The sequence below is a fragment of the Hydra viridissima genome, unplaced genomic scaffold, assembly GCF_058129835.1.
Source record: "Hydra viridissima isolate aposymbiotic clone 2 unplaced genomic scaffold, HvirCarnegie_v1 scaffold_12, whole genome shotgun sequence".
Taxonomy (NCBI): Eukaryota; Metazoa; Cnidaria; class Hydrozoa; order Anthoathecata; family Hydridae; genus Hydra; species Hydra viridissima.
In genome coordinates, this window is record NW_028324311.1 from 4,592,531 (window position 1) to 4,609,787 (window position 17,257).

The 17,257-nt window shown below is 30.9% G+C and overlaps 1 protein-coding gene and 2 pseudogenes across 1 annotated transcript; all 3 read right to left on the minus strand.

Annotated features, from left to right (window-relative positions):
- Nucleotides 1–2,258: 2,258 nt before the first annotated feature.
- On the minus strand, nt 2,259–3,917 carry LOC149880901 (uncharacterized; annotated as a pseudogene).
- A 757-nt stretch (nt 3,918–4,674) lies between these two features.
- On the minus strand, nt 4,675–7,268 carry LOC149880902 (uncharacterized; annotated as a pseudogene).
- Nucleotides 7,269–10,933: 3,665 nt separating this feature from the next.
- LOC149880903 (uncharacterized) lies at nt 10,934–14,225 on the minus strand. Its single transcript, XM_090067902.1, has one exon. The coding sequence runs from the start codon at nt 12,506–12,508 to the stop codon at nt 10,934–10,936; it is 1,575 nt and encodes a 524-aa protein (XP_089924028.1). The 5' UTR covers nt 12,509–14,225.
- Between the last annotated feature and the right edge of the window lie 3,032 nt (nt 14,226–17,257).

Consider the following 17,257-nt stretch of genomic DNA (forward strand, 5'->3'; position numbering starts at 1 on the left):
GTCTTTGCCACACACAAAAGCGGACCTTAAAGTTGCTAAAGTGGGGCTTCATATGACTCTAAGATTAGTAGACTCATTGCTCTACTAAATGAGATAACTGTGCATAAAAAATAAAAATCACAACACAATTTAGTAAGTATACTTTATATAAAGCATTTTATTCCATATCTAAATTAAAATAAATGTATCATGTATATAAATGTAAGGTATACTAATTTTAAATGCACATTGAACTGTTTCTAAAAACTATTAACAGATATTAATTCTTTGATACATACCAAAGATTCATAGGTGTCTTTATTCCTTAATTTTTCATCCAGGTCTAGAAGATCTTTTTCCTCTCTAACCGGCAAATAATTCCATTGCATTGGTGGGGATGGTCTTGCTATGCTCTGATTGCAAACTGTAGGAGGCAACACTAAACCTTTTTCTAAATTGATTAGACGAGTATTTATTTTTTTCAAATCATATTGAATACCGACAAGCAGATCTAAACTTTTTTTCTCAAATGCTGCAATAAAATATGTAAAATGACATAAATAAAAATGACTGACTATGACTTAAATAAAAAGTAAATAGATTAGATCTAAGAACACACAAAAAAAAGGAAAAAAAAGGTATAAACAGTACATTCAATTAAACATTCAAATAAATAACCCATCTATGTAATTCTTTACCAGCAAATCGGGTGCCTAAAGCAGCTACAACAGTAGCCAAGCTCTGGTCAGGAGAGGGAGATATTGTTTGATAATGGTTCGATATAGATGGCTCAATATATTGAACAGCATTACAACCTGCTAACTTTTTAGCTGGAGGCATGGGAAATCCGTCGTCACTTTCAACGGCCTTTTCAACACTAGATATAAACTCTAATCCTTCCATCTGTTCTAAAGCAGTTTCATAACTGTCTAAAAATATATAAAGTAAAGATGAATATAGTTGTTCACAAAAGGATACACAGCAAGTTTGAAAAGGATACACAGCAACGGCCCTACGTTAGGATACTACGGAAAGCAATATCTTGCATTATTATTAGCATCTTGCACAAATGTAACTTAAAAGACAAAGCAAAACTAAACACTAAAACAAGCAAAAATGACAGTAAATAACGACAATTACCAGAATAATAAAGAATTTTTAATTTCAGATGTTTCCAGTTACTTTCAGGAGTAAGTGTGGCTTCCCGAAATGCAGCTGAAAGGCGAGATGATCGTAAGTGATTTGGCGAGCACAAAACTTTCACTGATCAGCCATGACGAACAGATAACGTCCATGGCACAAATACCTTTTTTTTTTCATCAAGAAATTCAGCAACAGCAAACTTTTTAAACTTGGTTGCCATCCTTAACTTAACTGTACAATATGTGTATATAAATTAAAAAAAAAATTAAAAAAATTAAAAAAGTAATGTAATTAAATAAGTATTTTTTTAAATTTAGTGGTTCCACACTTGTGTGGTCAGCGTAATTAAATAAAGAGCCGAAAAAAACAAAACTGTTTCGGTTCTATTTTTTTTTGGGTGCATTCTTATTGATTCATTTTTTTTAATCATGAAACTCATTGTTTTATATTGTTTTTAAATGTTTGGTGATTTTAATTTCTACGAGTTTCAAGTTTTAGCTAATTAGAATGGGGCAAGAGTTTTAAATGTTTTCACGGTATATGGAAAAGTAAATTATGAGGTGATTTATCAAATATTTTAATGCTGGAAACAAGGAGACTATAAACTTTTGAATGAAAGAGACATTTTCAGATTGATAATACTTAAAACATTTGTTTGCACTGTTTTATGCTGCCCTTCCGTGTTACATATTTAAGTGGTTTTATTTTGTTTAAATCTTGGATTGAAAAAAGATTTACAAAAAATAATAAATTATATATGAAAAGCCTATAATCTACTTTTTAAAAATACATAACATTAATAGTTTAAAAACGTAAATTTTAGATAAAGCTTAAGAAACACTATTCGTTAGGATCTCTTCTTAACTACGCTGAGATGCAACACTAAAAAAAATAAAATTTAATCGGTACTATTTAATTTCATATTCATTTTTGTATAAAAAAAGAGTTTGTTAACTTGCATATTCCAGTAAATGTACAGTGAATTGTATAAATTTGCTTTTTAAGATAAAAAAAACTACTGTAAACTTAAACTCAACTTGAAAGCAAAATCTACTTTATTGAATAAATTATTATCTCTTTCTATAAAATAATAAGATATATAACTTTAGAATAGCGTCCTAACATTGGAAGAATGTTTAGTGGCCCCAATGAAGTAAAGCAAAACTAACAAAATAATTTTCTCTAGGTAATTATAGGCATTTTTTCAGTAGAGAAGTTATAGGAAAAGCAAAAAATTGATCAGATAGTTGACTTACTCCTAAAACATTGACCAAAGAAGATTCACAAGGATAGGTGTAAAAATTTTCTTTTAGTCCAAAAACACGTGTAATTATCATAACATTTTCAATAAGGACAACTTTTCCATAATCAAGTAAAGCACAGTTGTTTGAATTTGCAGAAAAATATGAGAAACCAGCATATTCAACCTTTAGATATTGCTTTCCGTAGTATCCTAACGTAGGGCCGTTGCTGTGTATCCTTTTCAAACTTGCTGTGTATCCTTTTCAAACTTGCGACTAACATGTGTTGCTATCAACTCTCTCTGACAAACACCGACACAATTGCTGCAGTGGCATGTGACCACTTCTTAACAATTGTTTCATAATCCCTAAAGCATTTTCAAAAGGAAATGCACTGTACTCATCAAGTGAACCATACTGTCTTACATCATCACAAATGTGATAAAGGCTATGCTTTGTGTAGCTTATGGAACTGTTGCTATATAATTCTGGCATTTGCATGACAAATATGTTTAACAACTTTTCTGCATAATCAACAGGCGTCCAACACATATTTAGATTAGCTAAAATACTAATTGCAACATGCAATAACATAAAATACTGGTATAGATTATTGGTAAGATGGCTTCGTAATACTAGATGCCCAAGGTAGCACAAAAATAACCGAAGCTCTGTGGCTTTCCATCGATCAATGTTCTTTAGTGATCTTGGCTTACTTGCAAATTCAACAGTACCATTAGCTGCAAAATTTTTCAAGCCATTTGAAATTATATCTGCAATTAGCGTGCTTATTTTTACTGCACGTTTTCCACGAATCCAATGCAGAAGTAATCTTCGTGTGGCATCAAGACAAACTAGATGCATATATTCTAGTGGAGATTGAGAGATGTGACCAATATTAAGCTCTAACAATGGGGATACTGCATCTGGTTTGTGATGCTGAACTTGTTGGAATAAAGCAAATGAAGCATCTGTTCTGTTCAATGCATTTATATCAGGAAATACAGTTCTATTATCTACCCTAGTTCCCTTTAGAATGCATTGCTCACAACCATAAAACCCATTATGTCCTTTTATACATTTAACAAAAACACGTGCCGGTGCATCACACACAAAGCCTTTAACATGTATGGTAAAGTGATTTTCATCTATAAATAAACCTTGTTCCTTCAAAACATTGAATTCAGCTACAAAACTAGCTAGAAAAGTAGCTGAACTTTTTGGTTTGCTGTTGCCACAAAATATACTAACTACAAACGGTTTATAAATATTGTCACCAAGTGTAACACTGCAAAGTATTGGCCAAAACTGTTTTCCCGAGCTCTTATACAAAGGCAATCCATCAATGCTAAACAATAAATTGACTTTGCAGCTTTTAATGTTGTTAAACACTAGTAAATTAGTTAACTGATGTTTCAAACCAAAATAAACAAACTCTGCTTTTTCCCCATACATGTCTTGAATGATAATAATGTCAGAACTGCTTTTTGTTTTCAGTAAGGTTCTACTATCTTTGGGCAAATCTGGATGCTGTTTTGACAAGATCCCAAGTAGCAAACAATATTGGCGCGGTATTGGCGCAATATTGTTAGCAATGTTGGAGCAATATTGGCAACAATATTGGACCAATATAAAATGTTTACATTTAGCAATATTTGCCCAATATTAGATTTATATATTGGCCAAATATTGTTGCCAATATTGGTTCAATATTATTTTACAATATTGGTCCAATATTATTAGCAATATCGGCGCAAAGTTGGCAACAATATTGGCCCAATATAAAATGTTTACATTTAGCAATATTTACCTAATATTATATTTATATATTGGTCCAATATCGTGACAAATATTGCAAAAACATTCGGATAACATATCAGACCATATTGCCAAAAAAACTGATTTGATTTGTAGATATATTTAATAATGGTACTATTTATAGTTTTAATTCGTAAAAATAGAACAACAGCTAATATATTAGTATTAGTTATAATTAATTTGTTGGTTAATAATGTTAAAAAGGAAAATACAAAATCTCAAAATTGAATCAATATATTAAATATGACACTATAGTGTGATATAAATTAAATATATATATGACACTATATATATAGTGCCATAATTTTAATCAACAAATTAATTATAATTAATACTAATATATAAGTATTAACTTGTTGATATATTATAAATAATATATTAATATATAATTATAATCGTTTTATAATATATTATAATATATAATTATAATATAATATATTATAATTAGATATTACAATTAATATATATTTGCTGTTTTTCTATTTTTACTAACTTATATGTTATATTGTAATACATAGTAATCTATATTATAATATACACTTAGTTCTTATATTCATTTTTTTGTATTTTATATATATTTCATCAAGTTTATGTACAAAATACTTAAGGTATAAAAATATATCAAATATATGAAAACTACTTATTTGTAGACAAATTAGTTAATAAGTCATTTTAAAGCATAATAATGTATTATTTTTTTAAATAAATTACAACAAAATCTTTATATATAAATGTTAAAAAAATCTTAAATAAACTTTAAACAATGAAGAAAAGGAAAAGCTATAAAATAATTTTTTCTCTGCAGCAATAAGCATTTTTTAAAGATTGACGATAACGGAAAATATGAATATTGTTCTGACAACTGATCAACTTTGAAAACATTAAGTTTTGATGACTCACATGGATAGCTGTAAAAAATTTTCTTTATTTTAAAAATGCGACAAATCATAATTATTCCATCATGCTCAATAATATTGCAAATTACGATAATTTTTCCATCATTTAATATAGCACATCTGTTTGCTTTCTCAGTGGAAAAAAAACAACCAGCAAAATTAAGTTGCTTATACTGTATTCCTGTAAAGGTAAGGGTTGGACCTTGGTGGTAAGTTTTACACAATGAAGGTTTTAATGATGGTGGTTCATCTGAAAAAACAAAACTTTGCTCAGATAAACGCTGACACAATTGTCTGAGTGGAAATCGGCCAGTTCTTACCATTTTTTTCAGTGAACCAAGCATGTTTTCAAATGGGAATGCACTAAAATTATCAAAAGCACCAAAAAGCCTAACATCATCACATATATGAATAAGGCTATGCATTGTGTAACTTAATGAACTATGACCATACAAACTTGAGAGTTCCTTTACAAAAATTTTTAACAGTTTTTCAGCATAATTACAATAATTATTAGAAGTATCTGGATTTGCTAGTATTGAAATAGCAACGTTTAAAAGCATAAAATGATGGTATATATTCGATGGTAAGTGGTTTCTTAAAACAACCGGACCAACATAACATAAAAAAAGTCTAAATTTAGTGGCTTTCCATCGACTTATTTCTTTGAGAGACCTTGGTTTTCTGGAAAACTCACAAGAAATACAATTTACCAAGCTAATCATATTATTAGATATAGTATCAGCATTTCCTACGCTTATTTTAACATTTCGTGAGCCACGAAGCCAATACAATAATAATTTTCGAGTCGCACCAAGGCATACAAGATGCATATATTCCAAAGGAAATTGAGAAACATGTCCAATATTAAGCTCCAGAAGTGATGATATAATATTCTATTGATGATGCTGTTTTTGTTGACGATTAATAAATGAGGTATCTGTTCGCTTTTCTGCATTAAACTCTGGAAATGTAACTCTTCTTTCAACATATTCTCCAACTTGAATACACCTTACGCATCCATAATAGCCATTGTGGCTTGTTATACCTTTAACAAATGCCCGAGCAGGCGCATCACATATAAAAGCATTCACAGCTATGGTAAAAAAGGAACCTGCTGCTACAAATCCATGATCCTTAAGTTTTTTAACCTCCGCAACGAAATCAGATAAAAAAAACTTCCGCTGTTATTGGTTTACTATTTCCACAAAACAAACTAACTACAAAAGGTTTATAGATAGTTCCATCATATTTTACTGAACAAAGTATTGGCCAAAATTGCTTTGCGGAACTTTTAAATAGTGGCAATCCATCAATGCTAAACTGAAGTTTCAAACAACAGTCTCCACAAGTTGTTACTTTATTTGCACTTTCCAATAATTTTATTAATTGTTTTTCAAGTCCTAAATAAACATATTCACCGCAATTGTTGTGGATAACATACATTGGGATTATATCAGCAAGCTTCTTAGTTTTTAAAACAGTTCTAGCATCTTTTGGTAAGGAATGATATCGACCTAATATTACAAATAAATCAGATAAAGCAGTATGTCTTATGTTATGTTTTACAGACCAAGTTGCAAGCAAATCCTGTAAACTTTTATTATGCTCGTTTGCATCACCTTCACTCGAACAAGATGGGTAATAGTAATTGCCATCATTCTCATCAGATGAACTCAATTGAGAGAAAGAACCATTAGTAAATTTAACATTATTTGTATCTCCCTCAAAACCAATCGCTTCGTTTTTACATCGATCATCTACAATTTCAAAATCTGTAACTTCGCTCTCGTCTACCAAATATTCTAAATAATTTGATATATAAAATATAAAAATCGTTATATAATATACTAAAATAACTTTTCACTGTTAATGTGAGAATTAGCAAATATACTATGTATGCTTACTCTGAATGCTGCTAGTGCAAAGTAAACTTTCGTTTTGTTGTAAGTCTTGCAATTTTATTTGCAAGCTACTATTTGGAGTTTCTAATTCTTCTAAATGCTTCTTAACATTTTTTCTGATAAAGTTTGATCGAGCTGCATATCGATTGGTTTTTTTTTGTTTAAACATTATCTAAACAATAAAAAAATAGAAAATTTTCATAATATAATTTAGATTAGGGGCCATCCATATAATACATACACAGTAAAACCACTTATTTAGGACACCACCTTTGTACGCTCTTGAATGCTTTTAACTACCCCCTCTGCGTACATACACATTATTTATTATAAAATTTAAGACCCCCTCCCCTCCTTCACCAACGCATGAATATTGCAAAACATTAACAATAACAACAAAACTTTTCCTCTCTTAATTATTTATAAAGAAATATAAAAAAACTAAACTTTTATTAAAAACTGTTTTAGCTGATCTGACACCAACCTAAAACAGGTAAATTATGAACTTCAAATTAGAAAAAGGCAGAATCAACAGTTATTGCTAACCTTAGTTTTTCTAATTCGAAGGGTTGTATGTATATGTGTATATTGTATATACATATATACATATATACATATATACATATATACATATATACATATATATATATATCTATATATATCTATATATATATATATATATATCTATATATATATATATATATATATATATATATATATATATATATATATATATATATATATATATATATATATATATATATATATGTATATATATATATATATATATATACATACATATCACTGTTGTAAAAAATGACCTAAAACTACTTTGAGCTGACCCGAGAAAACTGCTTTGACAGGGTGAAACTACAATGTTTCCTGACTCCAAAAATGTAAAATTTGAAATCTAACTATTTCGTCCGAGAAAATAATTTTGATTTTTAGTTTTAAGTACTTTGCACAATAGGGCGAAATGACAGCTTTTCAAATTTTGCATTTTTACAGCATTCAAAAACTCTTCAAAATAAGCATTTATTACTCCAAAACATAACTGTCTAAAATTCACTTGAATAATAGTTTATTCTGACACAACTGATATAGTTTTTCATTAACAAGATGGAAATAATTAACACTTTCTTAAATAATTCTTTTAGTTATTCTAAGCCAAAACACAAAAACAACCTCTTGATTCTAAACACATAAAGAGCAAATGGTACATAAAATAAATTCTTCTCAATATTTGATTCTTCACAAATGCTTACTGTTGTAGTCCACAACACATGAAAGAAGCCTCTTTGCATACTCAGGATGATTGCGGTCTCTTTTGTATCTCTGCCAATGTGAGCTGAAATTATGATGCATTGATTCTGTTGCCTGCTCACTAAAGATCCCCAAGGGAGCCCTTTTGATCTCAATGAATTGCTTCACATGGAAGAAAACAGCATGAACTTTTGGAGTCACACTGATGTTCATGATTGCCAAATATGAGTCTCTGAAGCGATCAATTTTTTCAGAAAAGTCATCCTCCAGAACCATACCAAAACATGCTGTCACCACAGACTTAAACTTTCGAAGGGCATCAATGATTCCAAAGACTTGAAAAGCAGACTCAGTCTCTGCAATTCTTTGAAGGAGGTCAAGATTGCTGAGAAGCTTGTGACAGGCATTCCCTGCAAACTGCCCACCATGGTATGATTCTTGTTGAATGTGAAGAGCTAAGGGCCACTTGACAACATTGGGCCAAACTTCTGTCATGGCTTTGTACATGTGATTGACCACACCAAGGAGAAGATGGAGTTCCATTGGTGGTATGAGCTCCAAGATGAGTTTGTTTTCAGAACCAGATAGCAAAGGCTCATGCACTACATTGCCAAAAGATCTTGTCTTTTTGATATCACCACCAGGCTTAGCAAACTCTTGATAACAGGCAACAAGTGAGCCTAGGTTCCTCAAAGATCCTGATTGAGAAAGATGCTTTGATTCTGTGTTGCACCAAGAGTAAGGGTGAGTACTTGCATGGCTCTGAAGGCCACAAAGGATGTTGGCAAGTTTCATGTCGCATGAGACAACAAAGTTGACTTTGTCTAACTTTGTTGTCTCATGCGACATGAAACTTGCCAACATCCTTTGTGGCCTTCAGAGCCATGATCTGCCTCACATTTTCAAAGTTTTCTGGTAGCCCTTCTGATAAAGCCACAAGCATTTGACGCTTTACACTACTGTCTTTGGCAGTCCTCTGAGTTAAAGGTTTTTTCCGTGGTGGTGACCTTGAATCACAGTGAGAATCCAACTCCATGATGCCAAGAGAAACTTTCAGAAATCCTCCACCTCCATCAATTCCCAACTTGACAATATGATTCTGGAAAACTCTTCGAGAAAGCAGGACTTCATTCAAAAGCTCGGCAAGATCCTTGCAATGCACAACCGCAAAGTCAGTGGAGTTACTCTCTGATAAAACTTGGATGCTGGTTTGAGTAAAAAACTCAGACAACTCTTTGCCAATGGCTTCAAACTTAGCTAGAAAACTAGTCTCCACAATCTTGGTGTCACTGACTCTGTTGATGGTTGATGCCAATTTCTTCATGCCAAGGTTGGACAGTCCTGTGTTTAGCTGAACTTGTACAAGATCTTCAGTTTTGATGCTGGGTTCAGGAAAAAGAGCTCTTGCACTTGAGCTTCCTAAAAATGAAATTATATTAACACTTTTTGTAATTTTAAGTTTTAAAATTAAAGGTATTCCCTCTGAACCTGCCATCTTTATATGTATATATAAAAGTATCACCTGTTTTAACTCTAAGTGGTGGGCCACCTTTAGGAAGCGATATTTTGGCAGTACCACCAGGTGTGGAAGGTTTAGTAGAGATGACTTGAGTAGCTATTTGCTCTGCAGCGAGTGGATCAGCTGTAGCTAGCTGCTTGAGATTCTCTCTAAAAGTGAATGGAGTGCACTGATGTGGCAGACCTCTTCCAACTAGACTCAAACAATCACCACATCTTTGAGGGGTACAATCTTCCACAGGTTTAGAATAGTCCACTGGGCTCTTCTCATTCAACTTCAAATGTCCAACTTGACAAATAAGACAGTTGCAACCTTGATCTCTTGTTGGTGGTCTAACTTTTATAGATGAGAAAGGAAACAAAGGTGGCAGGTTAACATCTTTTCCTTCATCTTTTCTCCGAAGAATTGTTCGACATGAGTCACAAATGCCTCTTGGCACTCTGGTATCAGTCAAATCAAGACTTGTATGGTAATGCTTGAGGATCTTTTCAACAAGGAACTGTGTCAACTCTCGAGAGCACTTCTTCAGACACAAGACACAGACAGATTTCCGACAATCTTCATGATTTTTTGAAAAATTTGGCATTTTGAAATTTTTCTCACACAACTGATAAGTGAAACACTTTAAATAAACATGTTCACTAGGGGTGTTCAAAAAAAAAAAATTTCGAAAACACGAATACACAACAAGCTAAATTTGGGGCAAATGTAAAAAAAATACGAATTCAAAAAAAAAAAGTCAAAAATATTGAGATTTACCTTGTGCTCAAGCGTCAAAACCCCCCTAAAAATGCCCCAAATAGTACCCTCGTAGCAAGGCTTTGAGCACAAGGTAAATCTTAATATTTTTAATTTTTTTTTTTTTTAATGTGCTCATAATAATCTATACTTTTTTTTAAAATTGATGTGTATTCGTGATTTTTCTTAAAAGTTCTTTAAATTTAAAACGATTTTATGCAAAAAAACGAAAATATGCGCATTTAACAAAAAAGAATGCGCAATAATTCGTACTTATTTTATTTGTTTATATTCACAGTGTTTGGTTTTCATTTTATTTGTATTAAGCTTTTTAGAAAAACGTTTTTTTTATAGGTTGATTGAATGATACAAACTTAAATTACGTGCAACTTGTATCTTTAAAAAATATTTTTTTAATATAAATATAATAGTTCAAGCTATCTTCTGAATTTTGGAGCGTAAGCTAAGTAATCCCTTTGCGATTCTTTTCTTGCTTATAACTTTGTTATTTTGTTTCTTGGTTAATAAAGATTCACTGCCTGATGCCTTAAAAATTGAGCGAGTTTTGTCCACAGCAATAAGCCTATTTTGTTTTTCTTCCTCGTCTCTGTAGCGGTGAACAAATTGTTGCATCATTCCAATTGCCCTTTCAGCGTGGTCGTTTACACAAACAATACTTTTTGCAAAATTTAAAAATAATTTATATGTTGATTGCGTGTGCCAATACTGAGGTGGCAAGGTCAGCCAATCATCAACTCGTTGATCTTTTATTCCGATCATATCAAACATTAACCAAGAGAACTCATCAACCAAAGAAGCTAAGCTAGGAATTTGCTGATGAATGTTAAGTTCAATTTTCAACAATTTTCCTATATCTTTTTTTTGCTTATTTTCAGTTTTAAAGTAACATGACTTAGGTTTTGGAAATGATAATATTGCAGCAGCAATTTTTTTCTTTTCTTCGAGTGCAACACCATCATCCAGCAAGGCTAAAGGAATCAGAGTTGAGTCAAGATACCATGTATGTTTAAATAAAGAATTCAACACAGCATCAACAGCAAATGGTTCTGCACATACTGCTTTATACTGATGCATTTGATGAATAGCAGTTACATCCATAAAAGGAGCTTTGATTGTATCATTTGATTGCAGGTACCACTTTGCATAAAAACAAGCTATAAATTCAGTTATTACCTTAATATGTTCTCTATTTTTTTGAATAAAATCAATTTGAGTTGAAAGAATTTGCATTTTTAAATAATATATAGATTTCCCAAGAAATCTTGCATGATGAACCGCTCCAGTTTTTCGAATTTTAATGATAGAAGGAGAAAGATAGCTGACCACTAGCTCTGCAAGTTCTTTTCTATCTTCCCGTACAATATTATTTCTCAATAAGTAAGATCTACAATACTCAAGAGATTCTGTAGCAGCTTTTTCAACAACGGTTCCTTTAATTTCTTCCCAACCAAATTTTACTAACATAGATGGGTTGTACTCAAAATTAGGCTGCTCAAACAAGTTTTTGAAATGTTTAAACAAAGGGTTATCGGGGGCCGTAGTTTTTTCATTTGTTATAGCCTCACAAAAGTGTGTGATTCTCAACTCAGAAACATGATGTCTGCAAGCTAAAAGAATTAGATACTTATTTAACTCAGTAGATATTCTTATTAAAGATCCTTTATGTATTCCTGTATTGCTTGATGTGGTATCAAAACAAAGTAATCCAATCTTTGATTCGAGATTGTACTCTTTTAAGACTTTCATTACACCATTGTACTGATCTTCTCCAGATGAAGAGGGTAATGGCGTAACTCCGAGAAGATGGGAGTCATTATCAATAGTTGCCAGAACCGCAAGTCTATCATGCTTTAATTTTTTTCCATTATTAATTTCAAAAAGTGTCTTTCCGTCAAAATGTATAATGCATGGGTAGGGAGAAGCTCGGATGCTAAGTTCGACATCTTCTTTAGCAATAACTGCCATTTCATGAGCTGTTTGTTTCATCTTTCTAGATGCTGTTGACCTGCTGCAATTTACATTTGTAAGATCAACCCCAGAACTATCAAGGATTGCAGCAGTAACTTTTGTCAAAACGTTTGGAGAAATATCAGTAATTGTGGCAATAAGAGCAACATTACCAGAAATAATATCTTTTGGGATCTCAGCTTTTATAAGACTACTTGACTCTATAGAACGCCGATATCCTGGTTCAAAATCGGAATCAAAAGATGAATCTTCGCTGGTGTCCGTACCAAATTCTAACTCTGAACTTACTTCTACTGATTTAGCAGCATTTTTTATAGATGGATTTCTCTTTCTTGTATTCTCCGAAATCTAAACAGCATACATTATAAAATAAAAATTAATGTACCCAAAATAAAAACCAATGAAAAATTGGAGAAGAGTGAGCAATGATAGAAGAGTTTTTAAATTCAGAAAAAAGGTTTATAATATGGATTTATATTATAATATATAATACCTTCTCGCTATATTTTTTGTCTTCAGGCCCTAGAAATAACTTTCTGTTGTGTTCTTGATCGTATAAAAAAATCTAGGTCCTCTTTCCTATCTAGGTCTGATCTATTCTTGTCCTTCTTTATCCAGTTTTGTAAGTCAGCTATTCCTGCCCAAAAGATTTTTCCCAGCTCTTTTCTAAAGTCTTGTTGCTTTTTTAATTCTAAAGGCGACCTCCTGTGCATGTTTTTTTTCAAATTCAAATATTTTTTGTTCAACTTATTCAGCTTTTGTATCAAGTTATTATCTGATTGAAGAGGGAATCCAGCTTTAAGCCAGGGACCCTTGATTTTGCTTAGAATACACCTACAATGCAGTTCAACACATCTCTCGTATTTTCTGTCTTTTTTTACCGAGCATGCAATTATCATTGAATTTTTTGAGGTTTTAGAAAGCGTCGACTTATTAAAAGCTATGTGTTGTAAAATATCTAATCCAGTTGGCAGTTGATCAACTAAAGTTAATAACAAAAATATTCAGGTTGAGTTTGCTCTTGTACAACGTGAAATCTTATAGTCATAAGATTTCACATTATTAACTATAGTCTTATATCCTAAACTAGATATTTAAAATTAAAAAAAGCTCAAAACAAATTCGTTACTTGGTATTGCTGGTTTCACTTTCTCAATAATAAAATGTTTGTTTCTTTTCATTTTTATATTTCGCTTTTCATTGCCACTTTTTAATAGTTTCTTACTTTTATTTGCACTTGAAACTTTCATTTTTTGTGACTCTCCTTTGTTTTCTATTAAATTGTCCATTATAATTTTTAAAACTATTTTAAAAGAAATGACGTTCACTAATTTCAAAATATGAGATGAAACTATAATGTTTACTGCAGAATTTCGCAATATACATTAACGTTAATTTACAATTGTCAGTTTTTTCTTTTTACAAGTTTTAGACAGGTAATATAATTGTTTATTAAGTGAGAACAAAAGAAAAATGTAAACAAAGTACACAAATCAAATAACAAAAGAAACATTAATGATTAAAAAACCAAACAATGTGAATATAAACAAATAAAATAAGTACGAATTATTGCGCATTCTTTTTTGTTAAATGCGCATATTTTCGTTTTTTTGCATAAAATCGTTTTAAATTTAAAGAACTTTTAAGAAAAATCACGGATACACATCAATTTTAAAAAAAAGTATAGATTATTATGAGCACATTAAAAAAAAAAAAAATTAAAAATATTAAGATTTACCTTGTGCTCAAAGCCTTGCTACGAGGGTACTATTTGGGGCATTTTTAGGGGGGTTTTGACGCTTGAGCACAAGGTAAATCTCAATATTTTTGACTTTTTTTTTTTGTAATCGTATTTTTTTTACATTTGCCCCAAAATTAGCTTGTTGTGTATTCGCGTTTTCGAAATTTTTTTTTTTTGAACACCCCTAATGTTCACTGCCAATTCCCGGAATTTTTAGCTTGTTTACAATTTTGATGCAAAACTTAAAACAAACATGTTCACTGCCTATTCCCGGAATTTTTAGCTTATTTACAATTTTGATGCAACAAAATGTTTATAATATAGTTCAACCATGAAACTGTAGGTAAAATTTTATCTTCTGAGTTAAAATAAATACAAATTATACTTGCTATATAGACTGTTATGTTTTAGAGTAATAAATGCTAATTTTGGAGAGTTTTTGAATGCTGTAAAAATGCAAAATTTGAAAAGCTGTCATTTTGCCCTATTGTGCAAAGTACTAAAAACTAAAAATCAAAATTATTTTCTTGGACGAAATAGTTAGATTTCAAATTTTACATTTTTAGAGTCAGGAAACATTGTAGTTTCACCCTGTCAAAGCGGTTTTCTCGGGTCAGCTCAAAGTAGTTTTTGGTCATTTTTTACAACAGTGTGCTTTAGGTCTAGCTGTTTTCAAGCCTTTATTATTAAAAAAATTATTCTAAAAATACATAATAATGTATTTTAATAACATTTTGCGTAATGCTGTTACTTATGTTTTGTTATATATGAATGTTATCTTACTTAAGTTATATTATATACATATTATGTAAACTTATGGTGTGTGCTATTGTTGTATGTTGTTGCTTTGATGTTTTTTTGTTGTCTTTTGAGTTAGTAGACATTTGGCTTATCTTCATGTTAGTGCCTTTTGTTAAAAATGGTAAATAGGTATTTTTATTAAAAATCACTGCTTTTAATCATTCACTAAAAGCCAATACAAATTATTTTGGCATATATACAATTTGTTTTATCTCAATATGATTTTTTGTCTTTACCGCTGTTTACTACATGATTTTGCTCTAAAATATTTTGGAATCATTGGTTATCAATAGTAAAGGTAACAATGTAGATAACCACTGGGTGGTACCTTACAATCCATGGTTATCAAAGAAATATCAAGCTCACATTGATGTTGAAGCTTGCATGTCTATTAGGCTGTTAAACATTTATGCAAATATATATATAAGGGTCACGACTGTGCCAACATTTTAATAAATGAACAAATTAATCATGATGAAGTGAACGCTTTTTTAGATTATCGTTATGTTGGTGCACCTGAAGCATTGCACAGTGGGTCAAGTTGTGCCAAAATTAAAAAAAAAAAGATTTTGTTCAACGTAGGTTTAATGGTAATAGTTGTTTTCCATACTTATCAAGCTTTAAAAAAAAGATATTTTTTAGTCACTAGCTTTTATATTAAATTTTATATGGCCTGTTGAAGTTAATTTTTTTTGCCAGATTTGTAAGTTTTAAAATAAAAATTAATAAAATATGTGTTACTACACAGAAACCGTAAACTATTTTTTAATTAAAATTATTTTCGCTCTTTGAAACAAAATAACTTCCTTGCAAATTTTTTGCTTGTAAGTAAGAAGTTTTATTTAATTTTTAAGATGATGTGTGTTTACAGGTTTATTTAGTGTAAATTTTTGCTTACTTTATTTAATTAAAAAAACCTCCAATATCCTCCAGTCTGAAAATGCATTAAAATCTTTACTAAGTATATATATTATAATTTAAAGTTAGTTTTAGCTTCAAAAAAGCACCACCTTGCCCACAAATCAACTTTTAGATGGCAGGTTATATCTAAAATTTTGCCCGCGACAAACAAATCACGAGTTTTTTTAATTAGTTAATTTTTAATTAATCACTTGGCTTTTTAATTAAAAATAAAACACATCATCTTTAAACTTTTAGGCATAAATATACTGTCATTTAAATGATTTCTAATGAATGTATTTTAGAATTTATAGGTTAAAATGAAATACATTTATATATATACCTACATGCTAGAAAAAAAATTAAAAATCTCTGACCATGGTGTTTAAAAGGATGTTATCAATGGTATAAATCTGGTAAACCCTAACCCTAAGCTGAAAACATTGCTAATTCATATAAGAAAGAGATGGCAGGACTTAAAAGGTAACCGTATTTGTTTCGAAAAAAAGCATAAAGAGTGGCTACAGACAGAGATTGATGTTTTTACTGATATTCCTGTGAAACAAGATACACGTGACAGGCCTTCAATTGAGAATTTTGATGACTGTTCACTTCGAACAAAGTACAGGCGCACCAACTCTCTACAACATGGGAATTCATCGAGTGAACTACTTTTTGCAGCAAAAGTTTCTCTTAAAAAAGAAAATAAACTTGATGAGGTACATGCAGTAAAGAGAATTTTTGACAATAGTAACAAAATATCTCAAAAACTCTCTGGCAATGAGGCTCTAGCTTTACTTTTAGATACCAATATGACCAAAGATGGATATCAACTACATCGAAATGCTGCTTTGAGAAAAAACTGTGAACTTTATCCTTCATATCACATAATAAAGGCAGCAAAATTATCTTGCTATCAAAATGAAATAAAGATGGATGATTTTTTTGCTAAAATCTCAATGCAGAGCTTGGTCGACCACACTGCACAAAGACTATGTCAAGTACAGAATGAAGTTATTGAAACAGTTGCTGGTGATACAACCATATTTGCTACTTTAAGACACAAAGCAGGATTTGATGGCTCAACAGGACAAAGTGTCTATAAGCAAACAGTGTCTAAAGATGGTATCCGTAAAATACAAATAGAAGAGTCATTGTTTTTAACTTGCATAGTACCACTTGACTTGAGCTCATTTGCTGGTGGAAAAAAGACAACTTTGTGGCGAAACCTAAAACCATCATCAACTCTGTATTGTCGCCCTTTGCGTTTTCAGTTTGAAAAAGAGTCTAAAGATATTATAATATCTGAAGAAGTTCAACTAAAA

Coding starts and splice junctions, on each gene's coding strand:
- LOC149880903 (XM_090067902.1), bottom strand. CDS start 12,508: ATGAAACAAACAGCTCATGAAATGGCAGTTATTGCTAAAGAAGATGTC.